At 33.6% G+C, this 18,574-nt stretch overlaps 1 protein-coding gene across 2 annotated transcripts in view; it reads right to left on the reverse strand.

Annotated features, from left to right (window-relative positions):
• Positions 1-18,574, reverse strand: part of LOC142339425 (uncharacterized) — a 142,345-nt gene that overhangs the window by 19,308 nt on the left and 104,463 nt on the right. For both annotated transcript variants that reach the window (XM_075389449.1, XM_075389448.1), the window contains exon 10: positions 4,551-5,000. In XM_075389449.1, the coding sequence (XP_075245564.1) occupies positions 4,551-5,000 (450 nt within the window). The remainder of the gene's footprint in view (positions 1-4,550; positions 5,001-18,574) is intronic.

Below are 18,574 nucleotides of genomic sequence, written 5' to 3' on the forward strand. Positions count from 1 at the left end.
TTTAATCCTGAAGTTTCCTCGCAAAAATGAAAGTACCTCTAATTTTTGCATGTATTTGTTCCTTTTGTAGTCGTATGACACTTTTGTTAATGACAGGTCTCAATGGTTTTGCATGAAGGTATAATTGAAGCCATTGAACGATTTCAGTTGATAGCTAATTGATTTCATGTCTTTGAACTTAATTGTTCTGAAAAAGTGTAAACGTATTTTCGGACTTTGCCCTTCTGTTTTCTGTCTATTTCTTAATTATTCCCAATAAAGACAATTCCCTTAGCTTTTTAAGTCAAATGCAAGTAATTTGATACAGTTGACATTTAATCTGATGCTATTTTGACTTTTTCATAGTTTTTTTTTCAATAGAATAGATTGACATTGAGTTTTCGTCGTACGTAATGGTTATTGTTTTTATTTGATTTTCCTGTTTGTGTTGTCTTTTACTCTCTTTAATGGCAGTTATAGCTTCATTTGTATATTGCTTAGAGCTTTAAAGCGATTTGTTAAATGGATAAACCAATTATTTTCGATCAATACGTGATTTTTGAAAGTTTCTATCTCTTCCTCTTTGGGTGGACAAAAGTCGAAAACGTGGTTGAGTGGGTTCAGAAGATTATGAGCGGACACACATTACCTCCTTGCATTTCTTTAAACTCTTTTGTATTCTGTTACTCACTTTTAATAAGCTTGAATGTTTCGTTTTTGCATTTCTGTTTGCAATTCAATGCTTCCGTCATAGTATGCTCACAGCACATTTATTCTGTTACTTCACTTTTGAAACGAAATTAACTCTAAGTCCTACTGCATTAAATTACCAGGAAATCGAGGAAATCTAAAGAATTATGACGACGTAAGATCAAGATGAAAAGGAAAGTTCTAAGTTTATGAGGTTACAATATTAAGCACCTCTTACAATGAGCGTCTTTTAGAGGTTTGCATAGATAATACATTTAAATTGATATCTTCTTTCTGTCATAATTTTTTTTGCCGTTTGTCATATTTATTTCGGCAGAAGTCAATGATCTGGAAATCAAAAAAATTTCAAGCGGATTTAAATCAAGTTTTTAATCAAACTTAACTTGCAGCAGTAGCTTAAAAAAAGCAGTTGAAACTTCATGTGAAAACATACCTGGCAGATTGCCGGAAAATATCCGCCGTTGATTCCCATAACTCTATTGGGATTGAAAGAAAAGAAAATATCAACAAAAATTGATTTTTGTATAAAAACATTTTTAAGAGCGATTTATTTTGATGTCATTTCGTAATTGAGCATACTTCTGTCTCTCAGTGAGAGGCTACAGGGTCTAGTATCAATACCAATAAGCATAATAGATAGTAACTAAAACTTATGAGACCAAAGTTCAAGTACCGGGCATCTAAAAATGGGCTTTATGGGTTTATCCCGTTTCTATTTCTGACTTTGATTTTTTATACTGACTCTCTTCATTTTGAATTCCTTTGCTTAGCAGCTGCTGTTTAAAAGGACTTTGAGCAGAATGACAGAAGAGTGAAACTAGCCTAGAGAAGTCAAAAAGATTTCACGGAAAATGTCGAAAAAGCGGCAAAATGGGTAAAGCGAAAAAAAAATTCGACGAAGTAAAAAATCCAGCAGGACAAGTCCTGAAATTCAATTCAAAGAATTGCATGAAAAACTCAGACATACTCTACCTGGCCAGCAGATCAATTGAACAATGCCAGCCAGAACACGAAAAAAAATCATCTCAAAAAATTGAGAAACTAAAAGTATCAAAACTAAAGAAAAATATACTCATTGATAAAACTCTTGACGCTTTCAAACCTAAGGCAAAATTTTTTCACTTTAAAAATACCTATTTTAAAAAGATGTTCAAAACAATTTTTTTTTCTGAAATCGGTCCAGTATATCTGAAAGACCTGAAAAATATTCATTGCCCCTTGAAGATCGATTAACTCGAAAATGAAAAAATTTAGAAAGAAATCAATTGCAAATTATAAGGAAATATTGCTGAAAGTCGTTATAAAAATATCTTCAGAATCATTTCTGTGTCTCCAGAGGCTATCCAGTAACCCAATTCCAAGCTTTAAATAAATCATTGGCTCATAGATCGATATGCAATAATTTTTAGAAAACATTTCAAACTTCAAAACATAGATATTCGTTCTAATAAAATGTTGAAAACCATTCAATTGCCCCTAGCAACTATTTAGTAACAGACTATCAAACCCTGGATGAGGTTACCTGGCTACTGAGGCAAGGAAAAAATAAATAAAACGCAAATGATTTGAAAAAACTTGAAAACAAATTGCAAATTTTATCAAAAAACTTCTAAAAGTCGAAAGGTTAAATTGTTGAAAACAAATCCATTAAAACTAAAAACCGTGCAGTAACTTTTTATCAGAACGTGGTATATGTTTTCTCGCATTTGAGAACGGACGAATATCAAAAACTGACAAACTTTAGGAAGCCTTAAAAAAATTGCAGATTTTATCAAAGAAATGCTAAAATTCGAGACATTAAAATGTTAAAATTCATTCCATTGTTACTAGAAACTGTGCAGCGCCCTATTAACAAACCTCAAAGGACTTTGCTTGATCCCTTGAGCTGGAAAACAGAAGAAAAATGACGAAAACTTAAAAAAACTGAAAAAATGCGAAATTTGTCAAAAAAAAATTGCTAAAATTTGTGATATTCAAAACTTGAAACCTATTCGATGGCAACTAAAAATTTTTCAGTAATTTATTATCTATCCCCTGATGAGGTTTTCTGTCCCCTGGGCCTCAAATAACTTAAATAATGACAATATCAAAAAATATGAAAAAAATGCAAGTTTTTTCAAAAAATGCTAAAATTCATGATGGCAAAAAGATAAAAACCATTCTATTACCACTATAAACTATGCAGTAATCTATCAACAAACTCTTCATCAAACACTAGAGGAGTTTTCTTGACAACCAGGGCTAAAAACAAAAAAGATGACAAAAATTTTCAAAAAACCTGAAAAAAATTGCAAAAATGAGTATCATATTGCGTGTTTGTGTTTGTAGTACCAAAACATATAGCTCATAAAACGGACATAAGAAGCAAATTTGTTTCGCAAAAGGCCTTCATCAACTTTTAAAAACTTCAACCTAAGACTAATCAAAATCACAAAAAACATGAAAAATTGCACCGTTTTGAGCCCAAAACTTCCTAAAAATGACCTTTAAACCTTAAATTAAGGCCATCACAGCAGCTGCACCACTATAAGCACTTGAAGGACTACTAAAGCTCACTTTGGGCCTCTAATGAAACTTAATGCCCGCTGGGCTTTACCTGTTTATCCCGTTTTGAAAGATCAAAGTCATTGAAAAATGTGTGAACACATCTTAAAAAAAACAGCGCACCAATACAAATCAAATTCTTGCAAATTCAAAAGTAGGAGCGCTATAATAGCCGGCTGAGAAGATGAGGACGGCTATTAATAACTCATTTTTGCTTTGAGACAGTAAGGAATTGTATAGAATCATGGCTTTTATCACTTCCATCGCGCGAATTTCACTAGTGCAACAGGCATGGGAGTGGCTTTGATTGTATCTAGCTTATTCGCATGGAGGCCTTCCGAATTACCCTTCGCACCATGAAGTTCTGCTTATCACTATATTCGCTGAAGCCTGAACTAAACTTCTACTGGGCTCTAAGAATTTCACATTTATTTTGACTAAAAGTCAAACGCTTAAGTGTGCGTGTGTGTGAGAGAGAGAATTCTACACTAGAGAGAGAATTCTAGAGAAAAAAAATATTGCATAAAAATCTGAGAAGCCTATCCCATTGTTTTACAAGTCTCAAACATTAAATGCAAGCAGTTGAGCGTACATGAGACGTGAATAGGCGAGAAAAGTGAAACCGTAGGCAGATTGTCGGCAAAGAGCTGCAATAGCTTCACAGACAATTCTCTAATTAAAAAAATGAGACCTAAAAATTGAACCGAACTCCTTTGATTTCTGCAAGTAATTTAGGCTTTTGAGGTTAGTCACGTGCAAATAATAAAAACTATTCATCCGACTAAACAGATAATTCGCTCTAGTAAGTGTGAAAAGACGTCACATACGCAATTCAGTCGAAAAACTGCATGACGGACTCAAGAAAAGCTGATTTGAGGTGTGCGTGACATAAAAACTAACATAACCGACTACCGTCGTGCAAATTGCTCAAACACGACTGGCGAGCGGCTGGTCAGTAGTTTGTTGTGCTTGGGTACGTTAGCTTAAGCTTAATTGGAGAGGGGAAAAGAGTAGAAAATGTGTACGTGTACATTGTGGGGTGTGCTAATTTGCAGGGGGTGTTTGAGCGTGACAGGTTGCGGGTGCGTGTTTAGCATAGTGGGGGTAGGGGGGTGCGTCTCAAGCGTAGAGGGGTGTAGTGATGGGTGTTATCTTTAGGAGGCTATGAAATTCTAATCATGATTTTGTCTTCTCAGCAGCTTCAAAGATTTTAAACGTAAGAAACTAAGTAAAGCTTTATGAGACAAAATTTGTCGATCGATTAAATCCTATTCGAACCGATATACGCTTCATTTCACTGTTTGTAAATAACTAACCTCAAGACTCTTCAATTTCTGCTCCACACTGCTTTTCAGCATCTCGACATTTGTTAGCAACCGTTCATTATTCTGCTTCAGAGAATCAAACTCAGCTTTTCTCTCATCAGTCAAACCAGAGCAGAACTGATCCAACTGCTGCGAGTGCATTCGGATGTCAGATTCCAGTGCTGAAAGGTATATTTCACTCTCGTTAAAGCCAGAGTCTCCAATTTGGAAATCATCATCCAGTATTTCATCGTTGACAATGTCATCCACATCCTCTGCAACTGTTGTCTGACTGTCTGGGCTGGATTCTATCTGGGTGGAAGACAGGTCATCAGATTCCGAGAAGGACAAGGCCTCTGCTTCGCGTTGTTTGTCGATCGCCTGATCAACTGATCGTTCGTTATAAGCAACAGATGCTCTGTCGGTTTCAACTTCTGCCGTCACAACCGAGTCGTTTGTTGCCTAATAGATAAAAAAGATTAACAAAAACGTATGCACCCTCGTAGGAACTCAGGCAAACTATAACTCAGAACAAAAATATCCGTTTTGGCAAAAATCTTTCACCAAAAACCAAGGCGAATGTTGCACAAAAAGCAAAAAGTTTATACAAAAGTTGAATCCAGCAGATAGTCAAGACAGTACTGCAGCTGCAATTCAAAGGAATTGCAACAAGATGCCTCATTGTGGTATAACTTCTAGAATTAAAAAGCTCAAGATGATCAGCTGTCAATAGAAATTTTCATCACAGGTATAAAACAATGTTACACAACATGAAAAAAACAACATCTAAGCTAAAGCCGATCACATTACCATTTAATAGAACTAGTAGAAAAATTGTAAACACAGGAGTGAATCAAAATTTTGATCTTGAAATAAAAACCAAATCGAATCAAAGATGATTTATCACAGCCAGTCAGATTAAATTATCGTTGGATCTGCATCATCATGAGAAACCAGAGGCAGGTAAAGAGTAGTATTTATGTCAATCACAAAACGTAATAAACAAACGATCAAACAAAACTAGGAAGTCATTAAAATAAAACCCAAAAAACTGATCACAAAACTTACAAAAAAACTTAGATTACTTTGTTTGAACGAGAAAAAACAAAGAAAACGAATCAGAAATCAAGAATAAAGCAGCTCAGCTATCAAAAATTGAACCTTGCCAACAGCGGGGGCAATAAAGACAACTATATATGTAAACAGCACGAAAACAAAACATACCCGGCAGATTGCCGGAAAATAGCCGCCGTTGATTCCAATAAGCATGATTGGGATTGAAATAACAGAAGATATTGAAAAAAAAAGATTTTTGTACAAAAAGATTTTTTTAAGTCCGATTTATTTTGATGCCATTTCGTAGTTGATTAAACTTCTGTTTCTTAGAGAGAGGCTACAGGGGCTACTATCAATAACAATAAGCATTAGAGATGGTAACTAATACTTATAAAAACAACGTTCAAATAGCGGGCATCTAAAATTGGGCTTTATGGGTTTATCCCGTTTCTATTTCTGACTTCAATTTTTTCTACTGACTCTGTTCATTTTGAATTGCTTTGCTGAGCAACTGATGTTCAAAATCACTTTTAGCAGAATGAGAGAAGAGAGAAACTAGCCTAGAGAAGTCAAAAAGATTTCACGCAAAATGTTGAAAAGGCGGCAAAATGAGGTAAAGCGAAACATTTTTTTATTCGACGAAGTAAAAAAAAAATAGGAGCGCTATAATAGCCGGCTGAGAAGATGAGGGCGGCTATTAAACATACCCGGCAGATTGCCGGAAAATAGCCGCCGTTGATTCCAATAAGCATGATTGGGATTGAAATAACAGAAGATATTGAAAAAAAAAAAGATTTTTGTACAAAAACATTTTTTTAAGTCCGATTTATTTTGATGCCATTTCGTAGTTAAACTTCTGTTTCTTAGAGAGAGGCTACAGGGGCTACTATCAATAACAATAAGCATTAGAGATGGTAACTAATACTTATAAAAACAACGTTCAAATAGCGGGCATCTAAAATTGGGCTTTATGGGTTTATCCCGTTTCTATTTCTGACTTCAATTTTTTCTACTGACTCTGTTCATTTTGAATTGCTTTGCTGAGCAACTGATGTTCAAAATCACTTTTAGCAGAATGAGAGAAGAGAGAAACTAGCCTAGAGAAGTCAAAAAGATTTCACGCAAAATGTTGAAAAGGCGGCAAAATGAGGTAAAGCGAAACATTTTTTTATTCGACGAAGTAAAAAAAAAATAGGAGCGCTATAATAGCCGGCTGAGAAGATGAGGGCGGCTATTAATAAACATTTTAAATTTACAAAACTCAAGATGATCAGGTTTCAACATTTTGCCCGAAAAATTATGTACAAAACAGTGAAAAACAGTATCGAAGTGATGAAGCTGATCACTATCGTTTTATGAACCACGTAGAAGAATGGAAAATCTGCAGTGAATCTCCGTACAGTCTTGGTACAATAAACCTAACTCATACACAGGCGTTAAAAACGGAGCAAAAACGGAACCACGTCATCAAACTCAACGTTGGATCTACCACGAGAGATCAGAAGAACTATCAATCACAGCACGTTAGCAATAAAGTTGACTATTTTCAAAACATTTGAGGAACTCCCGATCACAACATTGGCACAAAAAGTAGAGAGTGCAAGCTGGTATTAATTGGAGAAAAAGCCTTCAGTCAACCAATTGCTCACATTAAAGCATTAAGGCGTCAGGTCAGCATTGAACCAGCATTAATCCAGTTCAAAAAAGAATAACACAGCTTGACGCGAAAACTAAACCTTTTAGCATTGAAGTTAGTTACACATTAAAAAAACATGTAAATTAAAAAAAACAATCACTACAGCATCAATTGTTTGCAAAACTGGAGCATATCATTCTTATTTAAGGACCTTCAATGAGAATTCACAAAAATTTTCATCCAAAAGTTTTTTCAAAAGATCTATAGCAACCTACAGATCTATTACCAAAAAATAGAGCATCCTGCTAGCTAAGAACACTTCAATATCTGGTAGAAGTAGGAATAAATATCAGAAATGATTTATCATATATATTTTAAAACCAAAATAATATTCAACGGAGAAAAGGGATTTCGAAAAAGGGACGAAGAAAGTCACATCCGTAAAAAGTCATTCCCGTCGTTGAGAAGGCTTATCATGAAACACCAGATTAGCCACAAAACAAGCCAATTGAATTGTACTCAAATAAAATGTAAAGAAAAATTAAATGAACACGTAATGTGAGAACAGAGGGAGATAAAAAAAGGCTCGGAAAAACATGCGAGCGCAGATGGAGTTAGCTTCAGAAAATTAATACGTAGCAATCAAGGCAAAAATAACCAGAACGGAATGAAACCTTGATGTATCAGCAAAAAACATCTACGAAACCCAAGATTAAAGTTGCACAAAAACCGAACAACGGAACCCTTCAAAGCAGCCAATACTAGCGTAAACATAAAGAAAATAACTTAGACAAACAATAGCTACCATTGAAAGCAAAAGCAGTATGATCCAAAATTGCGAGGTCTTCAAATTTAATAAACTCATTAATAATAGGTCAGTAAAAAACGTCAAAATAAAGTTTTGTACAAAAAAAACACTGATTTCACAGAACAAGCAGAAATTAGGGAAAATAAGGAAAACCAAAGCCCGAAAAAAACAAGCGCCAAATCAATGTAAAACCTGCTCATATTAATAAACAATAGAATATGCAAACAGAAACATGAGTGAACTTCTATATAGATACGTACACCTTAAACCAAACCAAACAAAACCTTAAACCAAACAAAGTAAATAATTTATAAGATTCAGACGAAAGTGTCATCACAGTTTAACGTTGGATGTAAAACATAATTAAGAACAAGTAAAACTGTCGGAAAAATATCAAAATCAATTGAAACAATTAAATCTAATCAAATGATCGAATTAACATCAAAAACCGAGCTTATCACAGAGAGCTTAAAAAGTGGTAACTTACACCTCAACTTTGCATCGCGATTGTCAAGAGAAAGCAGACGGACTGCCAAACCAAAAAAAAACAAAAACAATTGAACACATTGGAAAAGTCGGAAGAAATAAAATTACACTAACAAAAGCTGACTAAAACCGAAAACCAGAAGCTGTCAGTGAAGTCTGTGCTTGACTGAAGGACAAAAACCAGTTTGAGGAAACCAGTTAAAAACAAACAAGCATCAGCAGAAAAAATTCCACCAAAAAATCAGTTCTGAAACTGAAAACTGATCAACACTACAAAATTAAAGACATTAAGAGCATATTAAAAGGAAAATAAGAAAAATCCCGAAAAAGACTATAAAAGCCCTTCAACAGTATGCATAATGGCTGCAAACAATTCAGATTTAAAAAGCTCAATATCAGGAGTCAGCATAAAATGTCATCACAAGTGTCATTTAAAAAAAAAACAGAGGAACCTCAAAGTAAAAACTGCTTACAATAAAAACTAATATATGTTGCAACCACTAGCAGGAGAGAACTACCATACAGATCTGGCAAAAAATATAGAGTTTAAACCAAACCAAGTAAAAAAAATTTAAAAAGGCATTAAAAAAACTAAGAAGAAAATGTCATCACCGATCAACGTTAGTTCTCACGTTGGATCACCGTGAGGAACTGGTTGAGTGACAACTCAACTTTGCATCATTATCATCAGGAAAAAGCAGAGGGACTGCCAAAACAAAGTCAAGTCAACAAATATTTGAAATCAACGATTGAACACATCGGCAAGGTCAGAATAAAGAAATAAACACTTGAAATTGCTGATTAAAAACCAAAACCAGAAGTTGAGAGAGAAATCTGTGATTGCCTGGAGGACAAAAACTTCGAGGCAAGCCCTTGAAAAAACAAATATCCAACCAAGAACTTTAAGCAAAGCAAAGAATTCCCACCAAAAGAAAGTAAAGTCAGCTCATAAACAAAAAACTGAAACACTTCAACACTTCGACAATATAGACAATAAGAGCATATTAAAAAATCATAAAACTCCAATAAAACTATAATAAAAGCATTTTCAACCAAAAAAAGGTCAAAACAAATCATTTAATACGAACAATTAAAAGATCAGAACAACATCAAACTAAAAGCTGAACGCACAAAGCTAAGAATTCGAGAGCGACAACTCAACTTTGCATCAATCATCAGGAGAGCAGAGGAAATGCCATTACAAAAAATTAAAATACAAAAAATTAGATTTAAAAAAAATGAACACATTGGAAACCTCGGAAGGAAAAAAATAACACTTAGAAAAGCTGATAAAAAACCAAATCCGCGAAGCCGTGAAGTTTGTTCTCGCCTCGAAAACAAAACCTTTAAAGCCAGCCATTAAAAACAAATATCAAACCAAAACTTTTCAACATTTCGGTTTAAGAAATTCCACCAAAATAAAGTAAAATAAGCTCACAAAAGAAAACCAAACCTTCAGCATTACGATATTAACGAAAAGGAAGAGCTGACTAAAAAATACTAAGCTACCATAAAAGTACAAAAAACACTTGCAACAAAATGAGTAACGGGGGCAAAAATTTCACATTTAAAATGCTCAAGATAATGCTCAAGAAGTCAGTACAAATGATCACAATTCCCAAATAATAAAAAACGGAGCGGAATCTACTCAAATTAAAAAACATTGAATTTGCAAAAAAACAAATAGGATCGAACTTCTATACAGATACGAAGACCATAAACCGAACCAAGGTAAAATTGAAAACACGCAGAAGAAATTGTCATCACAGCTCGAAGTTGGATCCAAAATATCATGGGAACCCAGTAAGGCTTTCGGAACAAATTTTAAAAAAATCGTTTTAAACAAAAAATATTAAAAAATGGTCAAAACAACATGAAATTAAAAGCTGATCACATAAAGCTAAGCAGTCGTAGGTGATATCTCAAGGGTGCTGATGTCAGTCGTTAAAAGCAAACATGAGAATTAAGCATCAGCCAAAAGTTTCCACTACAAAAAAAAATCATCTCGGAAAACAAAAAAGAGGACGAGAAGTCAGTAAAAATGGTCATCTCCTTCAAAAAACAAAAGGAGCCAAATCAATTTAAAACCTGCTCACCTTAAAACAAATTGAAATTGCAAAAATAAACAGGATTGAATTTCCATACAGATACGAAGACCATAAATCAAACCAAGCTAAAATTTAAAATATTCAGAAGAAAGTGTTATCACAGCTCAACGTTGCATCTAAATCATGATGAAGCAGCAAAACATTTGGAAAAAAAATTGAAACTAAATTAAATCTAAATAAATGATCAAAAACTACATCAAACTAAGAGGTAATCAAACAGAGATAAAAAAAAGTAGTGAGTAACAAGTCAGCTTTGCATCGCAATCATCCGGAGAAAGCTGAGTGGCTGTCAAAAAAAATTAAAAGGAAGAACAATAGAAATAAAATATTCAACACATTGGAAAAGTGGGAAGGAAAACTTTTGAGACCAGATCTCAAAAAAATCTAACCAAAACCTTTTAGCATAAATTCCACCGAAGAAAACAAAGTCAGCTCAGAAAAGAAAAACCGAAACCCTTCAGCACTTTGACATTAAAGAAATTAAATGATTTTAAAAATCAGAAACTCCCATAAAATTATTATAGAACGCACTTCCAACAGTATGAATAATGGTCGCAAACAATTCAGATTTAAAACCTCAATATGACCTGGAGTCGATACAAAACGTGATCCAACTTTTTATTTAAAAAATAAACAGATCCACCTAAACCTACTTACATTGAAAACTAGAATTTAAAAACACAAGCAGGAGTGAACTTCCAAAACAAATCTCGCAACTAAAAAGCAGACTTTTAATCAAACCACTAAGAATTTAAAATAACGCAAAAAAGATTCAGAGGAAAGTGTCATCGCGGCTTAACGCTGGATCTAAATCACCATGAGGAATCAGTAAAACTTTCGGAAAATACAATTATTTGACACAAGCAGTCAAATCTAAATAAAAGATCAAAAGAACCTCAAACTAAAAACTTAACGCATAAAGCAAAACACTCATAAGCTACAACTGAATTCTGCAAGAAAACCTCCCGGAGAAAGCAGAGTGGATGGCACATCAAAACAAAAAACATTTGGTGTAAAGAATTGAACACATTGGCAACGTCGCATTAACAAAACTGCAAAGGCAGCAGATGATTAAAAACCCAAAACAGAACCTGTGAGTGAAGTCTGTGCTTGCATGAAGAACAAAAACTTCGCGCCCAGCCCTTAAAAACGAATACCAAACCAAGAATTTTAAGCAAAACAAGGAATTTTCACCAAAAAAAGTAAAACCTCAATGTAAAACCTGCTTACATTAAAAACTAACAGATTTTGGAAACACAGGCAGGAGTGAAATTCCAAAACAAATCTGGCAACTAAAAAGTAGACCTTCAATCAAACCAACTAAAAATTTCAAAGCTCAAAAACAATGCAGAAAAAGTGTCATCAGAACAATGAATCTAAACCACAGCTTTTAAGCTTAGCCAAGAATTTCCAACATTATAAAAGGAAGTCCTCTCAGAAATGCCAAACTGAAACCCTTCGACATGAGATTTAAAAAATCAAAAACTCCCATTAAAGTATAAAAAAGCACCTGCAACAGCGTGAAAAATGACCGCAATTAATTCAGATTTAAAAAGATCAATATGATCAGGAGTCAGTATATATTTCATCACAAATGGCACTTAAAAAGAATCATAGGCACCTCAATGTAAAACCTGCATACAAAAAAACTAATAGGTTTTGCAAACAGAAACAGAACTTCTCAAACATCTGGCAACTAAAACGTAGAATTTCAATCAAACCAAGTAAAGAAATTAATATAACGCGAAAAAGATTCAGAGAAAGTTTCATCACGGCTCAACGTTTGATCTAAATCATCATGAGGAACCAGTTAAAATTTCAGAAAAATATAATCATTTTAAACAAGCAACCAATTCCAAATAAAAGATCGAAACAACATCAAACTAAAATGTTACCACATAAAACAAAAAAAATCATGAGCTACAACTCAACTCAGCATCACAATCATCCTGAGAAAGCAGAATGACTGGCACAAAAAATGGAATGAAAATTCAAAAAATAGAAAAAAATGACCAAATTGAGAACCTCGGAAGGAACAAAATAATCCCTAAAAAAGCTGATTAAAAATGCAAACCCGAAACTGAGTGAAGTTTGTGCTTCCCTTCAGAACAAAAAATTCTAGACCAGCACTTAAAAACAAACATCACACCACAACTTTTAGGCATAGCCAAGAATTTCCACCAAAAGGAAGTAAAGTCAGCCCAGAAACGAGAAACCGAACCCCTTTAACACTTCGACGTAAGCAGATTAAAAAACTCAGAAACTCCCATAAAAGTATTAAAAGCACTCTCAACAGTATGAATGATGATAGCAAACAATTCAGATTTAAAAAGCTCAATATGATAAGGAGTCAGTGATTGATTTCATCACAAAAGGCATTTTAAAAGCACAGAGCCATCTCAATGTAAAACATGCTTGTAATAAAAACTAAAAGTTTTTGCAAACAGAAAGAGAACTTCCGAACAGATCTGGCAACAAAAACGTAGAATTTCAATCAAACAGAAAAAAAAAGATTTTAGTATAACGCAAAAAAGAATCAAAAGAAAGTGTCGTCATGGCTCAACGTTTGATCTCAATCATCATGACGATCCAGTACCACTTGCGGAAGAAATATAATACTTTTCAACAAGCAACTAATTCCAAATAAAAAATCAAAACAAAATCAAAATAAAAGCTTATCGCATAAAGCAAAAAAAGTCAAGTGCTACAACTCAACTCAGCATCAAAATTACCATGAGAAAGCAGAATGACTGGCACGAAAAAGGGAAATTCAAATGCAAAAAAATTGAAATAAACAAAAATTAACACATTGAAAACCTCGGAAGGAACAAAATAGCACTTAAGAAAGCTGATTAAAAACGCAAACCCGAAGCTGTGAGTGAAGTTTGTGCTTGCCTGGAGAACAAAATTTCGAGGCCAGCCCTTAAAAACAATTATCAAACCACATTTTAAGCATAGTCAAAAATTTCCACCAAAAGAAAGTAAAGTCAGCTCAGAAACGAGAAACCGAACCCCTTTAACACTTCGACGTAAGCAGATTAAAAAACTCAGAAACTCCCATGAAACTATTAAGAGCACTCTCAACAGTATGAATGATGATAGCAAACAATTCAGATTTAAAAAGCTCAATATGATAAGGAGTCAGTGATTAATTTCATCACAAAATGCATTTAAAAACACAGAGCCATCTCAATGTAAAAAATGCTTGTAATAAAACTAGTTTTTGCAAAAAGAAACAGAACTTCCAAACAGATCTGGCAACAAAAACGTAGAATTTCAATCAAACAAAGTAAAGATTTTAATATAACGCAAAAAAAAGAATCAAAAGAAAGTGTCATGGCTCAACATTTGATCTAAATCGTCATGACGATCCATTAACACTTTCGGAAGAAATATAATCATTTTAAACAAGCAACTAATTCCAAATAAAAAATCAAACAACATCAAACTAAAAGCTTATCGCATAAAGCAAAAAAAGTCATGTGCTCCAACTCAACTCAGCATCAAAATCACCATGAGAAAGCAGAATGACAGTCACAAAAATTGGAAATACAAATGCAAAAATTTGAAATAAGGAAAAATTAACACATTGAAAACCTCGGAAGGAACAAAATAACACTTAAAAAAAGCTGATTAAAAACGCAAACCCGAAGCTGTGAGTGAAGTTTGTGCTTGCCTGGAGAACAAAATTTCGAGGCCAGCCCTTAAAAACAATTATCAAACCACATTTTAAGCATAGTCAAAAATTTCCACCAAAAGAAAGTAAAGTCAGCTCAGAAACAAGAAACCGAACCCCTTTAACACTTCGATGTGAGCAGATTAAAGAACTCAGAAATTCCCATGAAACTATTAAGAGCACTCTCAACAGTATGAATGATGATAGCAAACAATTCAGATTTAAAAAGCTCAATATGATAAGGAGTCAGTGATTAATTTCATCACAAAATGCATTTAAAAACACAGAGCCATCTCAATGTAAAAAATGCTTGTAATAAAACTAATAGTTTTTGCAAAAAGAAACAGAACTTCCAAACAGATCTGGCAACAAAAACGTAGAATTTCAATCAAACAAAGTAAAGATTTTAATATAACGCAAAAAAAGAATCAAAAGAAAGTGTCATGGCTCAACATTTGATCTAAATCGTCATGACGATCCATTAACACTTTCGGAAGAAATATAATCATTTTAAACAAGCAACTAATTCCAAATAAAAAAATCAAACAACATCAAACTAAAAGCTTATCGCATAAAGCAAAAAAAGTCATGTGCTCCAACTCAACTCAGCATCAAAATCACCATGAGAAAGCAGAATGACTGGCACAAAAATTGGAAATACAAATGCAAAAATTTGAAATAGGGAAAAATTAACACATTGAAAACCTCGGAAGGAACAAAATAACACTTAAAAAAAGCTGATTAAAAACGCAAACCCGAAGCTGTGAGTGAAGCTTGTGCTTTCCTGGAGAACAAAATTTCGAGGCCAGCCCTTAAAAACAATTATCAAACCACATTTTAAGCATAGTCAAAAATTTCCACCAAAAGAAAGTAAAGTCAGCTCAGAAACGAGAAACCGAACCCCTTTAACACTTCGATGTGAGCAGATTAAAGAACTCAGAAATTCCCATAAAACTATTAAAAGCACTCTCAACAGTATGAATGATGATAGCAGACAATTCAGATTTAAAAAGCTCAATATGATAAGGAGGTAGTTACTAATTTCATCACAAAATGCATTTAAAAACACAAAGCCATCTCAATGTAAAACATGCTTGAAGTAAAAATTAATAGTTTCTGCAAACCGAAACAGAACTTCCAAACAGATCTGGCAACAAAAACGTAGAATTTCAATCAAACAAAGTAAAGACTTTAATATAACGCAAAAAAAGAATCAAATGAAATTGTCGTCATGGCTCAACGTTTGATCTAAATCATCATGACGTTCCAGTAACACTTTCGGAAGAAATATAATTAGTTTAAACAAGCAACTAATTCCAAATAAACATCAAAACAAAATTAAAATAAAAAACATTTGGTGTAAAGAATTGAACACATTGGCAACGTCGCATTAACAAAACTGCAAAGGCAGCAGATGATTAAAAACCCAAAACAGAACCTGTGAGTGAAGTCTGTGCTTGCATGAAGAACAAAAACTTCGAGCCCAGCCCTTAAAAACGAATACCAAGAATTTTAAGCAAAACAAGGAATTTTCACCAAAAAAAAGTAAAACCTCAATGTAAAACCTGCTTACATTAAAAACTAACAGATTTTGGAAACACAGGCAGGAGTGAAATTCCAAAACAAATCTGGCAACTAAAAAGTAGACCTTCAATCAAACCAACTAAAAATTTCAAAGCGCAAAAACAATGCAGACAAAGTGTCATCAGAACAATGAATCTAAACCACAGCTTCTAAGCTTAGCCAAGAATTTCCAACATTATAAAAGGAAGTCCTCTCAGAAATGCCAAACTGAAACCCTTCGACATGAGATTTAAAAAATCAAAAACTCCCATTAAAGTATAAAAAAGCACCTGCAACAGCGTGAAAAATGGCCGCAATTAATTCAGATTTAAAAAGATCAATATGATCAGGAGTCAGTATATATTTCATCACAAATGGCACTTAAAAAGAATCATAGGCACCTCAATGTAAAACCTGCATACAAAAAAACTAATAAGTTTTGCAAACAGAAACAGAACTTTTCAAACATCTGGCAACTAAAACGTAGAATTTCAATCAAACCAAGTAAAGAAATTAATATAACGCGAAAAAGATTCAGAGAAAGTTTCATCACGGCTCAACGTTTGATCTAAATCATCATGAGGAACCAGTTAAAATTTCAGAAAAATATAATCATTTTAAACAAGCAACTAATTCCAAATAAAAGATCGAAACAACATCAAACTAAAATGTTACCACATAAAACAAAAAAAATCATGAGCTACAACTCAACTCAGCATCACAATCATCCTGAGAAAGCAGAATGACTGGCACAAAAAAATGGAATCAAAATTCAAAAAATAGAAAAAAATGACCAAATTGAGAACCTCGGAAGGAACAAAATAATCCCTAAAAAAGCTGATTAAAAACGCAAACCCGAAACTGAGTGAAGTTTGTGCTTCCCTTCAGAACAAAAAATTCTAGACCAGCACTTAAAAACAAACATCACACCACAACTTTTAGGCATAGCCAAGAATTTCCACCAAAAGGAAGTAAAGTCAGCCCAGAAACGAGAAACCGAACCCCTTTAACACTTCGACGTAAGCAGATTAAAAAACTCAGAAACTCCCATAAAAGTATTAAAAGCACTCTCAACAGTATGAATGATGATAGCAAACAATTCAGATTTAAAAAGCTCAATATGATAAGGAGTCAGTGATTGATTTCATCACAAAAGGCATTTCAAAAGCACAGAGCCATCTCAATGTAAAACATGCTTGTAATAAAAACTAAAAGTTTTTGCAAACAGAAAGAGAACTTCCGAACAGATCTGGCATCAAAAACGTAGAATTTCAATCAAACAGAAAAAAAAGATTTTAGTATAACGCAAAAAAGAATCAAAAGAAAGCGTCGTCATGGCTCAACGTTTGATCTCAATCATCATGACGATCCAGTAACACTTGCGGAAGAAATATAATACTTTTCAACAAGCAACTAATTCCAAATAAAAAATCAAAACAAAATCAAAATAAAAGCTTATCGCATAAAGCAAAAAAAGTCAAGTGCTACAACTCAACTCAGCATCAAAATTACCATTAGAAAGCAGAATGACTGGCACGAAAAAGGGAAATTCAAATGCAAAAAAATTGAAATAAACAAAAATTAACACATTGAAAACCTCGGAAGGAACAAAATAGCACTTAAAAAAGCTGATTAAAAACGCAAACCCGAAGCTGTGAGTGAAGTTTGTGCTTGCCTGGAGAACAAAATTTCGAGGCCAGCCCTAAAAACAATTATCAAACCAGATTTTAAGCATAGTCAAAAATTTCCACCAAAAGAAAGTAAAGTAAGCTCAGAAACGAGAAACCGAACCCCTTTAACACTTCGACGTAAGCAGATTAAAAAACTCAGAAACTCCCATGAAACTATTAAGAGCACTCTCAACAGTATGAATGATGATAGCAAACAATTCAGATTTAAAAAGCTCAATATGATAAGGCGTCAGTGATTAATTTCATCACAAAATGCATTTAAAAACACAGAGCCATCTCAATGTAAAAAATGCTTGTAATAAAACTAATACTTTTTGCAAAAAGAAACAGAACTTCCAAACAGATCTGGCAACAAAAACGTAGAATTTCAATCAAACAAAGTAAAGATTTTAATATAACGCAAAAAAAGAATCAAAAGAAAGTGTCATGGCTCAACATTTGATCTAAATCGTCATGACGATCCATTAACACTTTCGGAAGAAATATAATCATTTTAAACAAGCAACTAATTCCAAATAAAAAATCAAACAACATCAAACTAAAAGCTTATCGCATAAAGCAAAAAAAGTCATGTGCTCCAACTCAACTCAGCATCAAAATCACCATGAGAAAGCAGAATGACAGGCACAAAAATCGGAAATACAAATGCAAAAATTTGAAATAAGGAAAAATAAACACATTGAAAACCTCGGAAGGAACAAAATAACACTTAAAAAAAGCTGATTAAAAACGCAAACCCGAAGCTGTGAGTGAAGTTTGTGCTTGCCTGGAGAACAAAATTTCGAGGCCAGCCCTTAAAAACAATTATCAAACCACATTTTAAGCATAGTCAAAAATTTCCACCAAAAGAAAGTAAAGTCAGCTCAGAAACGAGAAACCGAACCCCTTTAACACTTCGATGTGAGCAGATTAAAGAACTCAGAAATTCCCATGAAACTATTAAGAGCACTCTCAACAGTATGAATGATGATAGCAAACAATTCAGATTTAAAAAGCTCAATATGATAAGGAG

The sequence above is a fragment of the Convolutriloba macropyga genome, chromosome 5 (genome assembly GCF_964194025.1).
Source record: "Convolutriloba macropyga chromosome 5, txConMacr16.3, whole genome shotgun sequence".
Taxonomy (NCBI): domain Eukaryota; kingdom Metazoa; phylum Xenacoelomorpha; order Acoela; family Convolutidae; genus Convolutriloba; species Convolutriloba macropyga.